General features: G+C 43.9%; 1 protein-coding gene across 1 annotated transcript in view; it reads left to right on the top strand.

Moving 5' to 3' along the window:
• Positions 1–16,920, top strand: part of ppap2d (phosphatidic acid phosphatase type 2D) — a 42,918-nt gene extending 25,998 nt beyond the window's left edge. Inside the window, exons 2-6 of the mRNA XM_080724244.1 lie at positions 4,552–4,709; positions 7,212–7,498; positions 8,296–8,353; positions 13,437–13,613; positions 14,848–16,920. Of these exons, the coding sequence (XP_080580370.1) occupies positions 4,552–4,709; positions 7,212–7,498; positions 8,296–8,353; positions 13,437–13,613; positions 14,848–14,952 (785 nt within the window). The 3' untranslated portion in view covers positions 14,953–16,920. The remainder of the gene's footprint in view (positions 1–4,551; positions 4,710–7,211; positions 7,499–8,295; positions 8,354–13,436; positions 13,614–14,847) is intronic.
• Positions 16,921–17,450: the final 530 nt, after the last annotated feature.

The raw sequence follows: 17,450 nt of genomic DNA, 5'->3' as shown, positions 1-17,450 counted from the left end.
TGCCAAACTTGGCACACACACTCCTTGGCTGCCAAACCACAACCTCCACCCACCCTCATTTCTCACATGCCCCTCTTCTAGCACCACCATGAGGCAGATTCTTACAAAACACATTTTTGGACAATGCTCCAACACATTTTGCCCTAAAACCACGCAAAGCTGTACACAGAATGTCTAAAGTCATGTCATCAACATGGATCTGTCCCATTTCCCATATTCCCTCCTGATTGGCTACCATTGCCTTCCAAAGTTTTTTGTATGTGACCTGACGGTCGCTTATCTCCCTATTAGGGAGTCTACTGGTTGTCAGCATTTGTATTGACTGTAAAATGGGTGGGTGGGAGAACAGAACCAGAACTATACAGCAGGATTTCCACTTCCATTTTCATGTTTGTGAATGGATGCCATGTCTTAAATCACTTTTCGAGCCGTTGGCAGGCATACGGGAGCGTCCGTCCGTGCGCGAGGAGCTAAAGATAGCCGGGTGGAGGGAGGTGCGTGTGTGATGTGATGCCAGTGGATGTGGAAGTCTTCAAGAGACGAGCGAGAGGGAGATCAGGGTCAGGAGAGCGGTGTTTTCCCTATCACTCTGGCACGCTCTCTCACTCTCTCTCTCTCCCCTCTCTCTTTCTGTCCCCTCGCTTGTCGTCACAAGTGTTATCTGCATTCAACCTGTTTTTGCTCCCTCGCTCGGTTGTCTTTCTTAACCCATTTAGGCCTGAAATTATTTCAACTATTGAAAAATAGCAGATATACAAGCTCACAGCGCGGCACCGAGTGCCGCGCTGCGAGCTTGTAGATCTGCTATTTTTGAAAAGTCGTGAAAATCGGAGCAAATCCTTGAATATACCGGTATGTATTTTTAAAGCGAACATGTGTAGCTAGAATTTTGCTTCTGGGGGTCCCTGGAACTAAATATTTTGACATGGGAGTCCGTGGCCAAATACATATCGTTTTGTGGGTCTTTGACATGAAAAGGTTTTTAGAACCACTGACATAGAAAGGTAGGTCTTCCAGAAACCTATCTTCACGATTTTTCAAAGATAGCAGATATACAAGCTCACAGCGTGGCACTCGGTCCCGCGCTGTGAGCTTGTATATCTGCTATTTTTCAATAGTTAAAGCATGAAATAACGGTGGAAGCATTAATGCCTAAATGGGTTAAAACTTGTCTTGAAGAGCACTACTTTTTTCTATTTTTAATCTTCTGTTTGGTCTCTGTCAGGACAACTTAACACCCAGTAGCCAAGCCGCAGAGGTCACCGGGAAGAACAGTGTTTACTACTGTTCTACAGTAACTGGAGCTGATCCGATCTGTTTGGACTGTATCCAACCAATCAAACAGCTATTCTGACCTTCCTTCACACTAAACATTCCTCACTATATTAACTCTGACACTGTGGAAAAACGTACCTAAATAGGTCCATATGGGGTCAATTTTGACACGTTTATGCTGATAACATCGGAGACATAGTATATCGTCGTTGGAAACCTCGTATCTCCAAGTTTCAAATTTGTATGTTCTTTCGCAAAGTAAAGCCCTGCTTCATCGTACAAGGCCGTCGCACAAAAGTAGTGAAAACAGCAGATCTACAAGCACACAACACCTCGCGGTGCGAGGCGTTGTGTGCTTGTAGATCGGCTGTTTTCACTAGTTTAAATCATTTTTAAAATGGAAAATGCAAAACGAACGGTTTTGGACATACAAGGTTTTCACCCGACAACGACGATATCTTAAACCATGGGCAATCCTATTATGTCTGTTGCTTATTATCTACTGTCAGGGAACCCAAATAATAGCTACAGTAATGACTCCAGTCATCATATTGAAATCCTCACAGATCAGTGACTCATGCCCTGTCGTTTAGTGTTTGGTAGTATTTTACATAGAAAAAGTAATACAGTAAAACGAGGAACTTTGGCACCGATCTAGCCTGGCATGGCCATGACTATATGACTGCAGCGATTTACAGGATTAGCCCTGGACACACACACGCGCGTCACGCACACGCACGCACGCACGCACGCACGCACGCACGCGCACACACACACACACACACACACACACACACACACACGCACACATTCCAATAGATAGATTTCTCCCACAGAGCCATGCTGTAGGTAGAGCATAAACCCATGCTGGGCTCATATCAGTCTCACTCTCAAAAGATAACGCCACAGCATGTATTACAACAGCTTATACAATGTGACATTTCATTATGTACTTGGACGTGTGTGTGTGTGTGTGTGTGTGTGTGTGTGTGTGTGTGTGTGTGTGTGTGTGTGTGTGTGTGTGTGTGTGTGTGTGTGTGTGTGTGTGTGTGTGTGTGTGTGTGTGTGTGTGTGTGTGTGTGTGTGTGTGACAGCGAGAGAGAGAGAGAGAGAGAAAGGGAATCCATACATGCATGCTATGCATGCTTGTACAATAAGAATATGTGTGTGCGCGCGCGTGAGAGAGAGAGAGGGGAAAGGGCATACTGTACATGTTTATATGCATAATATGTGTGTGAGAGAGAATGAGAGAGAGAGAGAGAGAGAGAAAGGGGGGGGGGAGAAAGGGCACACATACTGTACATTGCATGCAGTGTATGTGTACTGTACATGCATTGCGTGTACTGTATTATGTTGTTCGTGCTGGCCTGTTGGAGAGTGAACATACTCTTTGCTGTATTAAAGTCACGTAGTCTAAGAGAGATTTCCCTGGCAGGGCCAGTGTTTGTGTGCCTGGGTCTGTTCCAGCCAGCAGCCATAAGCTGCCTGGGGATGGGAGAGAGAGACTTGAGAGGTTAATCATTAGTCCCATGCTCTGCTCTGCCTGCATTCCACGGGTGGAGAGCGGAGCATGGGATAGGGGATGGGACGAGGCCTCTCGCGGAGCAGCGCCATGGGGACAGCTATCAGTTTAAAGTCCAGAGTAGCGATAAAAAGCCGCAGAGTTCTGAACTCGCTGCCAACTCTCAATGCCAAGAAATCGCTCGTTGTCATCTCTGAGAAAAAAAAAGACAAATAGAAGAGGTTGCAGGACTTTTACCCACTGGACTTTCACCAATGCGGGCGGGCCGCTTACTTAGGTTTGTTTGCTTAAGTAGGCTAGGCCGTCGTTGTCGGGTGAAAACCTTGTATGTCCAAAACCGTTCGTTTTGCGTTTATCATTTTAAAAATGATTTAAACTAGTGAAAACAGCCGATCTACAAGCACACAACGCCTCGCACCGCGAGGCGTTGTGTGCTTGTAGATCTGCTGTTTTCACTATTTTTGTTCGACGGCCTTGTATGATGAAGCAAAAGAACGTACAAATTTGCAAAAGAACGTACAAATTTGAAACTTGGAGATACGAGGTTTCCGCCCGTCAACGACGATAAGTAGGCTAGGCCTTGACAACGGTGACCGGGCAAGGAAGTGATAGTGGAAATAAAAAGAAGGAGAATAGTTAATATTAGACTAGGGCTACTTAAACCGAAGGTCACTCTGCTTTTTTTGAACGGGAAACACTGCAGCATTGTTCTCTCCGCGTCCCCTGCTCCTCTGTCATTCACAGACATTATTACGTTTGTGTAAAAAGCTTGCTTCTTTCACCGCACTGTAATTTTCGGTGTAATAATGCTCCCCCGAATGCTCTCTCCCTCCGCCGCCTCCGCTCCTCCTCGGTTATCCTTTCATTCTGTGCCGTCGTTGTCACGGCCCTGTAAACCTCCCCCTCCATGTCTTACTGCCGGTGAGTTTTTTTTTTCCGTCTCCCGGCCGTTTCCCTGGTGGAAAGGAGCTATGTGCGGAATTCTGGAGTCCCTGAGGAATCTGCAAATCCTGTCAGCAGATGACTGACACACTTAGAGCTCCTCATGTTGCATGCGTACCCCCCATTCTCATACCATTCAGCGAGGAGACACAGGAGGCAGGACAAAGACCATCTTTGTCCGAGGCCACTGTACCAACTCTCTCTGTCAAATCAATCAAATTCTCTCTCACTTTCATCTCGCATGCACACACACGCACACACACACGCACACACAGGCACACACACACACACACACACACGCGTGCGCGCATGCAGAAGCACAGATATTCATCAAGCCGTCTTTTGTTTATTTTTTTTTGCCTAGTTATCGTTATTTAAAATGTTTAGGGGGGGGGGGGGGGTCAAAAAATTATTTTGGGGGGGTCCCCAGATGATTAACTTAATGTGCAACATTGTTTTCTCACTCGACAGTAAACAAACCAACATACAGTTTAACGTGTATAGAGGGTTTATGCACATTTCTAAAGTGACAATTTAAGGACCTTTTAATGCCTCTAAAATGACAAATTAAACATTGGCCAAATTGACAAATATTAGAGGCAGAAATTGTGAAAATAGCAGATCTACATGCTCACAACGCCTCGCGTTGAACCGTGTTGTACTAAATGTAATGCCTCAACTCTTAGTGCTCGTCAGGGCAGGGGGGTCCCCAGTTAAAATATGATTATTTTGGGGGTTGCGGCCTGAAAAGGTTGAGAACCAGTGATCTAACCCACCTCTCTCTCCTTCTCTCCCTTCTGTCAATCAATCAGCCTCCATTCCGTTCTTTGCGTGTGAGCTGAAGGCGGTCACGGCCTACAGGAGAGGGCTCTTCTGCGGCGACTCCAGCATCACCTACCCTTACGTGGAGCGAGAGGCCATCCCCGACAGCCTGCTCATCGCCGGGGGCATCGTCATCACCGGCCTCACGGTAAGGAGGAGGACATGACGACACAGTTAGTTGGTGAGACAGTCACCGTAACCTGTTATGGACTGTCTGGAACCCCGTTTTGGAACTATACCTTTCAAGACGGGAACACCTTTTGGGGGTCTTGCTTAGGGATGGGAGATCATGGGACGATAAGCAATATTATCGGTTATCGCGATAAAAAACACTCACGTTAATCGTATCATGGAGAATTGGAGATTAAATTCATTGTGATATCGTCCTCCGTCATGCACTGGGATCAATTCACCTTTTATTTGCCGAGCTGCATATCCGGTACCACTTAAACCCTCTATGATTGGTAAAAGGTACTTACAGTATAATATACGTACTTGATACAGTCTTTTTTTCACTCTATCAAATGTCTTTGTCAAAAAAACAAAATGCTTTATACCTCAATGGTAGGAGCTAGTAACCTTTTACCTTTGACAAAGAAATAAATCAAGGTGCAATAAAGTTCATTGTGTTGGATTACTGTATATGTATCTCACGCAAGGTTCAAGTCGCTACAAGTTCATTCGCATACCGTTCTGAACTGATCGAAATCCAATGGCTTCCTCGAAAATAAGTAGATGATACATGATACTTGGCTAGCGAGCTGGTTCAGGCAGGTACACTCCAGAGATTTATTACACGCACGCGCATCATTATTTTGGCGATGGATATATGACGTGTCAAGCAGCTAGAGCTGTCACAATTATTATATAATCGTCTAATCGCAGTTATTTGAGGTAATGGCAATTATTTTGCATAATCGTCATAATCATTTCCATGTTGAGAAATGTTAATATAGTTACAAACACTTTCAAAAAGTAGTGGAAATAGCCGATCTGCAAGCTCACAATGCGACGCGTTGTGAGCTTGTAGATCGGCTATTTCCGCTATCCTATCAATGTTATTTTTTAAGTATAAAATTGTCAAATATGTCAGTAATTTCTTTGTATATTTAAGTTATGTGTCATGATTGCCATGTGCATCTTCAAAGCCTCAAAGCCAAACAGAAACGTAATTGTCAACGACAAATACACAATTAAATCGTTAATCGCAATTATTTGAGGGACAATTAATCGTCATGTAAAATGTCGTTATCGTGACAGCCCCACAAGCAGCTGACCGACTTTCACCTCATTCACTGTTGATCCTTCAGTGGCTGTCAGTTCAACTGAAGGTTGTTATGCTGGTTTGTTTGCCCCAGGAACCTCTGCTTTCCCCTCAAGGTCCTGTTTTCCCCTGGGGGGGGGGGGGGGGCGTTTGTTTTACATGTATATCAATCAATCAATCAATCAATCAATCAACTTTATTGTCACAACGCAATTACACGCAACGGGTGAGGTGAAACTCTTGTTTATGCAGGTTTGCAGCTCAAGGAGCCAAAGAAAATAATTAGAAGCAAAGAACGGAAAACAAAAGGAGCACAAAAAGGCTGAAAAGGATGCATGTTAAATCTTGTCATATATTAGCCTGCTCTTAAATGGTTTTCTTCTAATGTGCTGAGCAGGGAGTATTGTATAAGCAGAGCCCCAACGCTAAGATCAAATATAATATTCACACTTGTGTCAACATTTTGATTTCAATCTTTTTATGAATTATCTCATCTCAGTGGTTCTCAACACGTTGTGAGGTGTTTGTGAGCTTGTAGATCTGCTATTTTCACAGTATTTATCTGTGGAACCCAGTCAAAAGAAATGTAAATGCCTCAACTCCTGCATTCCAAGTGCCTGTCAGCTTGGGAGGTTCCCAGTTCAAATATGATTATTTTGGGTGGTCGCGTCCTGTAAAGGTTGAGAACCGCTGAGTTATCTGACTAATCTACGCGATGCATTGGAAAATGGTCGAGACTCATGCCGTAATGTAACGTATACTGTGAGTTTTAGTCAAAACTCCATTATGCTGTAACCTAGGCTCACTGTTTTTAATCCCATTAGACCAGGAACGCAGATATACAAGCTCACAGCGTGTCACAGAGTGCCGCGCTGCGAGCTTGTAGATCTGCTATTTTTGAAAAATCTTGAAAATGTGTGCAAATCTTTGAATGTATATATTTTTTAAAGCAGACATTTGTAACGCAAATCCTTCTTTCTCTTGGTCCCTGGAACAAAATATTTTCAGATGGGGGTCCGCAGTCAAGTACATACAATTCTATGACATAGAAACAAAGGTTTTTCAGAAAACTTTTTTTTTTTGTTGATATTTTTCAGGTCTAAATGGGTTAATGCTTTGCTCACAGGCGCGTTGTGTTTTTTTGCCAATGAGTTTTTACCGCATTTGAAAAGACGCACAAATCGAACTGGGTTGCCGCACAGCAAATTCTGAGTCGGTGTGCATGAGGTCATAGTGAATCATTGTTTTCTTAAAAAAAATTAAATTGTAGTTTTTTCCGTGCGAAAAACCGCGCCTGTCTGCAAAGCCCTTTAGACATCTGTACGAAATTGCTGTGGATGGAAGGCCAACCTCTCTCTCTGTGTGTGTGTTTGTGTCTCCTCTCAGATTGCGCTGGGCGAGTGCTACCGCGTGCGCTTCCGAGGCGTGCACTCGCGGGCCTTCGTGCGCAACCGCTACGTCTCCTGCCTGTACAAGGAGCTGGGCAGCTTCATGTTCGGCTGCTGCGTGGGCCAGTCGCTCACCAACATGGCCAAGCTGAGCGTGGGCCGCCTGCGGCCCAACTTCCTGGCGGTGTGCAACGTCACCTACGCCTCTCTCAACTGCTCCCCGGGGAGCTACGTGCCCCACGTCACCTGCAGGCAGCCCAACCTCAAGATGGTGGAGGAGGCCAGGTTAGTCTTGTGCTTGTACTTGTGTGTCGTCAGGGGTGTCACACAAGGGTGGGGAAAAGTGGGACTGAGTTACTATAGGGCCCGAGGTGGAGGGGCCTTAATTAATTTTATACTTTATCTGTTGAAAAATAGCAGATATACAAGCTCACAGCGTGGCACCGAGTGCCGCGCTGCGAGCTTGTAGATCTGCTATTTTTGAAAAGTCGTGAAAATGTGTGCAAATCTTTGAATATATTGTGTTTTTTGTAAATAAAATGTTGCTTCTGGGGGGGAGTCCCTGGAACGAAATATTTTGAGATGGGGGTCCGTGGCCATATCATTTTGGGGGTCCTTCACATGAAAATGTTTGAGCACCACTGACATAGAAACATAGGTTTTTTCAAAAAAAACTTAGAAGGATTTAAATTATTCAAAGACTTGGACAAATTTTCACGATTTTTAAAAATAGCAGATCTACAAGCTTGCGAGTGCCGCGCTGTGAGCTTGTATATCTGCTATTTTTCAATAGTTAAAGCACAAAATGATGCGTAGTAATGCGTTCCCAGTCTAAATGGGTTAAAACCCCTACCCCTATGAAGAACATTCATGGGGGCCCCGCAGTGAATCCTGTGTACCCATGCAGGGCCCAGAATTTGGTGCGACACCCCTGTGTGTGTGTGTGTGTGTGTGTGTGTGAGTGTATTTACATAAAGAGTGTAGTTTTATTATCTAAGGGTGCGGTACAGTGTGATTCAGGAGCCTCGAGGAGTTTCTAATATTCACTCACTCACTGTTTTCTTTTTCTTTTCTTTTTTCAGGAAGTCATTTTTCTCAGGGCATGCCTCCTTCGCAATGTACACCATGCTGTACCTGGCGGTAAGTTATTACACTCACGCGCCACGCTCACACTCCACACACGCGTTAATAACCGCTACGTGACCTTGGCAGTCACCTGAGCGTTGCCTATGTTTGTTTTCTGATGTTTGTTGTGTAATTATTAGCGCGAGAGAGTTTCCAAGGCGGAGGGAAACCGTTGCACTCTCTCTCGCTTTCACTTTTCAGTGGTGAAGTAGGACGGAGATGTTACCATAAGAACGCTGTGTACAAAAACACACTGACTAATCACACACACGTTGCACGCAAACACACAGAAAAAGTACTCAATGTTTTACTTAAATAAAAGTACAATACAATCAATACTGCCATGCAGAAATACTCTGTTAGGGTGCACACACACCAAAATACCTATGAGAGTGGATTCCCCATTCTGCCAATGCATTTCAATGAGAATGGAGTGGTTTTTTTTTGTTGCAGAAATCCTCTACCAGCATGAAACCGTCCATTATCATTGAAATGCATTGGTGGAATGGGGATTCCATTCTCATAGGTACATTGGTGTGGGTGCAGCCTTACAAGTAGAAGTCTGGGATTCAAAATTGACTTGAGTAAAAGTACAAAAGTATTGGTATCAAAATGTGTTTAAAGTACAAAAGTAGAAAGTACTCATTATGCAGAATTTCCCATTTCAAGTTTTCAAATTTTTGAAAATAGCAGATCTACACCACAACGCATTGTGAGTTTGTAGATCGGCTATTTTCAAATGTCCGAAATGTACAGTATATAGGGCTGAAGTTGTTGATGTATGTTTTGTAATAATCAAAATCTACAAAGTAATTGGTATTTCAAATAAATGTGGTGGAGTAAAAGCACGATATTTGGATCCGAGATGTAGTGAAGTAGAAGTAAAAGAATTGGAAATTGGAAACGCTCAATCAAAGTACAAATAACTCAAGTACCGTACTTAAAGTAAATAGTCACTTTACACCACTGCACACAAACACATGCTACTGCATACGGCGGGTGCTAATGTGAACGAGCGGGGAGAAGGCCTCTGTGGGAACGGCAATACTTGAAAAACATAACACTTCAAAATGGAAATAGAAAGAAAGAGAAAGAGAAAGAGGGACCGAAAGAGGGAGTGGGGGGGGGGGGGGGGGGGGGGGGGTCAGAGAAGGAAGGAGAAGAAGGCTTTCCAGAGGGAACATGAACGGATGAAGAGACGATGCGTTGCCAGACAGAAGAAGCCTTGTTGTGTAGGTCTGCTTTAGAGGAAGGGGGGAGGGTGGGGGGTGCAGCGAGATGGACAGACTTCTTTCAGCAAAGAGATTCCCCACACGCACGCGCGTGCACGCATACACATTCTCTTCACCTCTGTCTCTCCATTCCTCACCCCCCCCCCCCTCCCTCTCTGCATCACCCAGGAGTTGTGGGAATACTGTGAAGGAAGAACATCAAAAGAACACCGTTCACATTGTTAACCTTCCCTCCTCATTAACTTAAAACCCATTTAGGCCTAGAATTATTGAATGCTTTAACCAGTGAAAAATAGCAGATCTACAAGCTCACACCGAGTGCCGCGCTGTTGTGAAAATGTGTGCAAATCTTTGAATATATGTATTTTCAAAGCGAACATTTGTAACTCAGATTTTGCCTCTGGGGGGGTCCCTGGAACTAAATATTTTGAGATGGGGGTCCTTGGGCAAATACATATCATTTTGGGGGTCCTTCACATGAAAAGGTTTGAGAACCACTGACATAGTAGTCTCTCAAGAACAGACCAACTGAGCTCCATTTAAGTGAAAAGGACCTTTTCTTTGACGATGGCTGGCCAGATTACTGACACAGAAACAAGGGTTTTTAAAAAAAAAACCTTAGAAGGATTCAAAAGACACTTATAGAATTGGGTCAAAATTCTAATTTTCACAATTTTTCAAAAATAGCAGATCAACAAGCTCGCAGCGCGGCACTCGGTGCCGCGCTGTGAGCTTGTATAACTGCTATTTTTCAATAGTTAAAGCATAAAATAATGATACACAAAATGTGTACCCGTTCTAAATGGGTTAAAGGAGTAGTTCACCCCCCCAAAAGTACTTATTTCCTATCAATTACACACCCCACGAAGACTTGAACTCATGGAGATTTTAGTTTTTGTCACGGTCCTTAAGCCAATAATTGGATGATGTGGCTAGTCCGTACCGGAGACTCAGCTGGTCATCGAATTATCAACTCAGAAATGCGACAAAAACAAAGAAATATCCATGAATTAAAGGTGATACACCATGCATTTAAAAAGTATTTATGTCATATTGTTTATGTCCCAAAAACGTTTTTCAAAAGGTTTGAGGCTAAATTACCACTCCTGAATAGAGAGCCTCTCAAATTTTTGAATGGCTCTCAGAGCATTTTCAGCTGCAGTACCACCTTTGGCCTGAACTGCACCACCAGTTGAATTCTTTTTTTTCTTTTTTCTTCAAAAACGGCTGTCGCTGACGTCAGCGGCGGCAGCAAATCTGGACAGCCTGTTTTGAGAACCCGTGGGATGCTTTTAACCTCCGCCTTCCCAAAACCAGAGAAAGACACAATGGTCAGAAATGGGACTTTGTGAGGATAGAAGGTGCTAGTGGCACCCCAAAAAAAGGTTTTAAAATAGGACAAGTGAAATTTCATGGTGTATCACCATTAACGCTTTTTGGGGTGTGCAATTGACTGAAGATAAATCTTTTTTTTTTTTTTTCTTTTTGGGTGAAGCACTCCTTTAAATTATTGGTTTGCAAGTAGCCTTTTTTAAAGTGATTACATCTAGTTGTGAAATGTGGAATTGCAGAGTGGATGAGCTGTTCACACAGAGCAGAAATAGCATTTGGAAATCACTGTCAATACATTTCTTTCGCCTTTTCCCCCGATGTTTGCCTGCCTTGTCCACCCCAACAAAAACAGCTCCTCTGTTCCCACCGTCCGGGGAGAGGAGAGCACAATGAGGAGGGGAGGGGATGGGAAGACTAGTGAAGAGCAGTGGCCTGAGTTCCCTCTGCTCTCTGTCTTCATCCACAGTCCACACACCCCAACCTAACTCATATGAAACACAAGTCAATTGAGGCCAGTTTGGGCTGAACGTTTCTTTTTTGTAAGATATTTTTTTGCCTTTTCTACCTTTATTTGATAGTACAGTTTTAGAACAGGAAAACAGGGAAAGAGAGATGGGGAGTGACACGCAGCAAAGGTTGTCAGGCTTGGAAATCGAACCTACGACTTGCTGTCAGGCTGCTTGGGTTCCAGGTGGATTCCAGGGACTGTGGGTTCCTTTAAGGGGGTCTGGATGGACCCATACAAGTGTGTAACTCTGAGAGTATACAAATGGAACCAAATGAACCCTACCGGGTTCATTTGGTTCCATTTGTACACTGTCAGAGTTGATGGGAGACCTTGAATTATAAAGATTTGAGAAACTCTGCACTAGGCCATGAGCGCCCCCGGGGGGGCGGGGCTGAAACCTTCCCCAAATTTGGAGATGACTGACATCTTATTACTGACGAAATGGATGACTGTTAGATAGAGATATGCGCTCCACTGAGTGCATGCACCTTTCTAGTTTATCCAGGGGTTACATGCCTTGCTCAAGTGAACTTTCAACGGTGGGTTCATTGCACCAGCAAACCTCTGGTCCCAACTTACACTACACCGCTGGCCCCCAACATACTGCCACGCAAGCAAACACAAGCACGCACGTCGCACGCACGCACGCACACAGGGGATATGGTTGCTAGCTAGCTAGTGTTTCTTCCAGCAGACTGCAGCCAGCCCAGAGGCTGTGTATAACCTGCAGCTACATGCCACCATGTCTGGGGCCAGCTGCTTGTGTTTAAGGCAGGAAGAGGGACACCTGCTCCCCATGAGGTGAGAGAGCGATAGAGAGAGAGAGAGAGGGAGGAGAGAGAGAGCGCGCGAAAGAGAGAGAGAGCAATTGAGACGGAGAGGAATGTAAGCCACATGTTTGGTATTGGTCGACGGGCCCAGACAGACCAGCTCATAAACAAAGTGGTACATCTGAATCACATTCAGCCCTGTGACCCCCGTTGACATAACACAGCATCTCTCTGCACCGCCGCTGAGGGATGGCTGCGAAGGGCGGGTTAAAACAAAGGTTAAGACCCCCACTGTGTGTGTGTGTGTGTGTGTGTGTGTGTGTGTGTGTGTGTGTGTGTGTGTGTGTGTGTGTGTGTGTGTGTGTGTGTGTGTGTGTGTGTGTGTGTGTGTGTGTGTGTGTGTGTGTGTGTGTGTGTGTGTGTGTGTGTGTGTGTGCGCGCGCGTGTGCGTGCGTGTGTGCATGCGCACGTGCGCAGTCCACAGTAGCGACCCTATTTCAATTGAATTCAGCATGCTTTATTGTCAAGATGAGACTATATTTGTTTGTACAATACGAAATCTATTATATAAAGATAATATATTTTGAGTGCAATATAAAAACCTGTATATTTATGTAAAAGAGATATGCAAACGGGTGAATAAATATTATTATTCACTAAATAATATTATTACATAATGATACAGATAAAGCCAATATAGATAATTATGGATAATTATAGATAATTACAGATCATTAGAATAAACACAGATGAACAACACCATAAAAATGTCACTGCTACACAATGAAGTGGGTTATTTTCATCTTTCTCTCTGACGCATGCAGCTACGTACTGAGCCCAGCCCTCTCTGTGCACGCGCACGCACACACACACACACACACACACACGCACACACACACACACACACGTGCAAATATGTATTAGGACACTCGTGCCAAAACCCATTGTTTCCACATGTTTTGTATTCGTACTTGACGACCTTGCTGGCTTATGCAAAGGGTAAAAGGTACATTTAGATACATTTTTATGTAGACTGTTGCCAGGTTTGTGTGTATTGTTTCAATGTATAGGATTTTTTGTTTTCATACAGCTTAGACTGATGGTTCTTGGTTTACCTATGATTCTAGATTGCTATCTCTATGCTTGTGTTTACCTTGATTACTGTCATCGCTCTGGTTTAAGAGCGTCTGTTAATTGCCTAAATTGTAAATGATTTGACGTGCGGTCGCTCGCTCTTCTTCTTCTCTCCCGTGCAGTTCTACCTGCAGGCTCGGCTGTCGTGGCGAGGAGCCCGCCTGCTGCGTCCGCTGCTGCAGTTCCTCCTGGTGCTGATCGCCATCTACACCGGCCTGAGCCGCATCTCTGACTACCGCCACCACCCCTCCGACGTGCTCACCGGCTTCATCCAGGGAGGACTGACCGCATACTGGGTGGTACGTAGGCCCAGTGTTGTTTTTGACAGCAAATTTTGATTTAGTTTTAGTCATAGTCTTTTGAATAAAATGTAATTTAGTTTTAGTGATAATTTAGTCACCTGCAAGGGTTTAGTTTTAGTCTAATTTTAGTCGACTAAATATCATAAGATTTTAGGTGACTAAATCTACAGTTGATTTAGTCAACTGAAATGTATTTTGGCAGGCCTTGCATGATGGCATCGTAATGACTGATTTTACACTTGCGTGCTGAAAATAGCCGATCTACAAGCTCACAACGCGTGAGCTTGTAGATCGTCTATTTTCTGCATGCAACACTTGAGAGCAACCAAACATGAAATGACTCTCTTCTCCACTAGTCCCTCCCTAACGTTTTAGTCTAGTTTTTATTTTGTTGACGAAATTGTCAATATATTTAGTCTTAGTTTTTAGTAATCACAGCTTAGTTTTTATTTAGCTTTTATTTAGTTTTCGTCAGGGGGAAAAATTTGATGTTCTTTTTCAGAAAAGAAAGTCAGGTTTTAGAATGGGTTTTCAGAATGAGCCTCAGTTCTAAAGAGTAGGATAGGGAATAATTACTACAACAAACTCACCAGTCAGAATGGTTGCTTTTACCCCACCTCACCCCTCATTTCAATAATAATTAATGTTTATTGTGTGACTAACAGTCATTTCCCTCTCATACCTCTGTTGACAGAGCTAGTCTAAACAACAGGCCCGTTCTCTCTCATTTCACCACATCTGATCCACCTGTTTATAAATGTTGCGACACCGACGGCATGTGTGGTCTGCGCATTTCTAACTGACATATCGCGCGCCCGCGCGTGTGTGTCTACTAGTGTGTGTCGACAAGTCATCTCAGTCTACTTCATTACACAAGTCGACTCCCACCATCACAATTTCTGGCTCTATATATTTGACAATTTGGACAATGTTTAATTCGTCATTTTAGAGGTATTTAAAAGTCCTTAAATTGTCACTTGAGAAATGTGAAGATACCCTCTATACACTTAAACTTTATGTTGGTTTGTTTACAGTCGAGTGAGAAAACAACGTTGCACACTAAGTTAATTATCTGGGGACCCCCCCCAAAATAATTGGGGGGGTTGTGTGTGATGTAATGACGTCATCAAACGATAAAGTCGACTTCAACTCAACTTTTTACTGAGTCGAGTCGACTTGCAAAAATCAACAGTCGTTAATGCCCTAGTGTGTACCGATTGTGTCTCTGCAGGCCTTCTACATCTCGTCCATGTTTAAGCCCTGTCCCCGCCAGGACATGTCCCCCGCCAGCGCGTCTCTGGAGAGCCCCCTGTCTAGTCAGCAGACGGTCTGTTAGCCTCCCGCCTTCCCCGGGGGGAAACCAGACCACAGGAGAGGATGGACTGCAGAAAGACAGACAAGACAAGACAAGACGCAAGGCAAAGAGAAAGAGAAAGGGAGCGAATGTGAGAATGGATGGCGAGAGAGACAGACTGAGAGGGACGGACAGAGTCCCCAGAACGAGGAACTAAACATTAAGAGAGAGGAGGAGTGTGGCGACTGAGAGATGGAGTCAGAACAATCTTTAACGCGTACATGTGGACACACATTCAAACATGCAGTCCCACACCTGGCCATATAACCCCACACACACCCGCAATCATCTTAACACTCACACACACACAGTGTGAAGTAGAAGAAGCACATATGACTGTAAAAAGCAAACCCGTCCAGGAGAACAACAAAGAAATATTACAGATATTTTTATATATGTGAAAAGAATATATATAGTATATATATATATATATATATAACTGTGTTTTTGTTCTTTTTATTTTAGACAAAGCTGCTAATAATGTTGATAATTCCCGCAGTTTTGAGCTGAGCGTGCTTCCTTCCGCGACGGAAGCTCGCGGTCCTGTGCCTTATTAGGTCGGCTTCCGGAGAATCGTTGTGAAAGCTTTTTTTCTTCCCTGCGTCGTTGGAAGAGAAAGGACGACGTCTCGCGGAACGACACCTCACCGCCGCCGCCTACTGTAAAGCACCGGCAATCCTCCGATGGCAAAGTCTTGGTCGCTCGGTAGCAAAGCGACGGAAACCTGCGTCTGCTACTTGCGTGTGGTGACTCCCGACGCCTCACTTTAACCACTTAAAAACCCTTCAGTTCGTAGTAAAAACGGACCCGAGTTACGATGTCTACGCCGGATCTCTTCGCTAGAGCTGTCACAATTATTACATAATCGTCTAATCGCAATTATTTGAGGTGATCGCAATTATTTTGCGTAATCGTCATAATCGTTTCCATGTTGAGAAATATTAATATAGTTACAAACACTTTCAAAAAGTAGTGTAAATAGCCGATCTACAATCTCACAACGCGTCGTGAGCTTGTAGATCGGCTATTTCCACTCTCAATGTTATTTTTTTAAGTATAAAATTGTCAAATATGTCAGTAATTTCTTTGTATATTTAGGTTACGTGTCATGATTGCCATGTGCAACTTCAAAGCCTAAAAGCCAAACAGAAATGTAATTGTCAACGACAAAAACACAATTAAATCGTTAATCGCAATTATTTGAGTGACAATTAATCGTCATGTGAAATGTCATAATTGTGACAGCCCTACTCTTCACCAAAAAATAGCAGATCTACAAGCTTGTAGATCCAGTGTTTTTGGTGAATATTCCCCCCCAGAATAGGCAGAAAGCTGGGGGTTCAAGGGGTTAAACACTTTGACCCATGCATGGGCAGAGACCTAGGTATAGCGTCCTGTGTTTGAATCGTGCGGTCTTTTCTTTCGCCAGTAGCCCATGCAGGAGTGACCGGGAGAGTTATGTCGTTCGGCTAGGTTACGTCCCCCCCCGTCCCCCCCCCCCCCTCACTGCCCTGTCTGTGTACTAAACCACTTTAGCTGTGCCTTTTAGAGGCAGAGCTGTGACTGAACTCTGTAACCTTTGCCTTTTTCTTGCCCCTGTGAACTCCTCAACCTCTGAGCTGCACCTTGAATTATGCCACTCTCACAAGAGAGCCACCGCGGCCTGTGCACAGTGAAATCCTCCCGTGTTCATTTTACACTGAGCAGAATGACACTTATTAGTAGAGGTTTGGGTTGTGTAGTTACCTTGCCATGTTGTAACTCCGAATGCTTATGAGGTATCTTGCAGCGTCGATTGGAAATTGATATTCCAAAATAGTCTCTTCGTTGAGTTACATAATGTCGTTGTCAGGCAGAAACCTCGCATCTCCAAGTTTCAAATTTGTACATTGTTTTCGCGAAGTAAAGCCCTGCCTTCACCATACAAGGCCGTCACACAAAAGTAGTGAAAACAGCAGATCTACAAGCACACAACGCCTCGCGTTGCGAGGCGTTGTGTGCTTGTAGATCGGCTGTTTTCGCTAGTTTAAATCGTTTTTAAAATGATAAATACAAAACAAACGGTTTTGGACATACAAGGTTTTCACCCGACAACGACGATAATGTGGAACATTATACAAATCCTTGGAGATTCAGATCCACGAATCTCGTCCAGGTTTTCATCCAAATTCAAAATGCTAAAAGCAACACAAAGTTAACATTTTCAATGAAATGGAATTACTGTCTCTGGTTTTGTGATGCTACATGTAGGGAGAGAATCTGCTTTGTTTGCATTCATGTGCTTTGTGTGCTAATACTTCAATTGCTTATCAATGTAACTATTGAAGCTAGCTCGCCAAAATATTTGGAGTGACATGGTGGTAAGGTAACTCTCTACCAAAGTGTTGTTTTGCTGTACAGATGTAACCGACACTTTGGGTTTTATGTTGTGGCAGCCACGAGACCCTACTGTGCATCTTTATATTAATAGCACTTGAACG

The sequence above is a fragment of the Nannobrachium achirus genome (assembly GCF_963921795.1).
Source record: "Nannobrachium achirus genome assembly, chromosome: 4".
Taxonomy (NCBI): domain Eukaryota; kingdom Metazoa; phylum Chordata; class Actinopteri; order Myctophiformes; family Myctophidae; genus Nannobrachium; species Nannobrachium achirus.
This window is presented reverse-complemented; position numbering and strand designations above follow the sequence as displayed.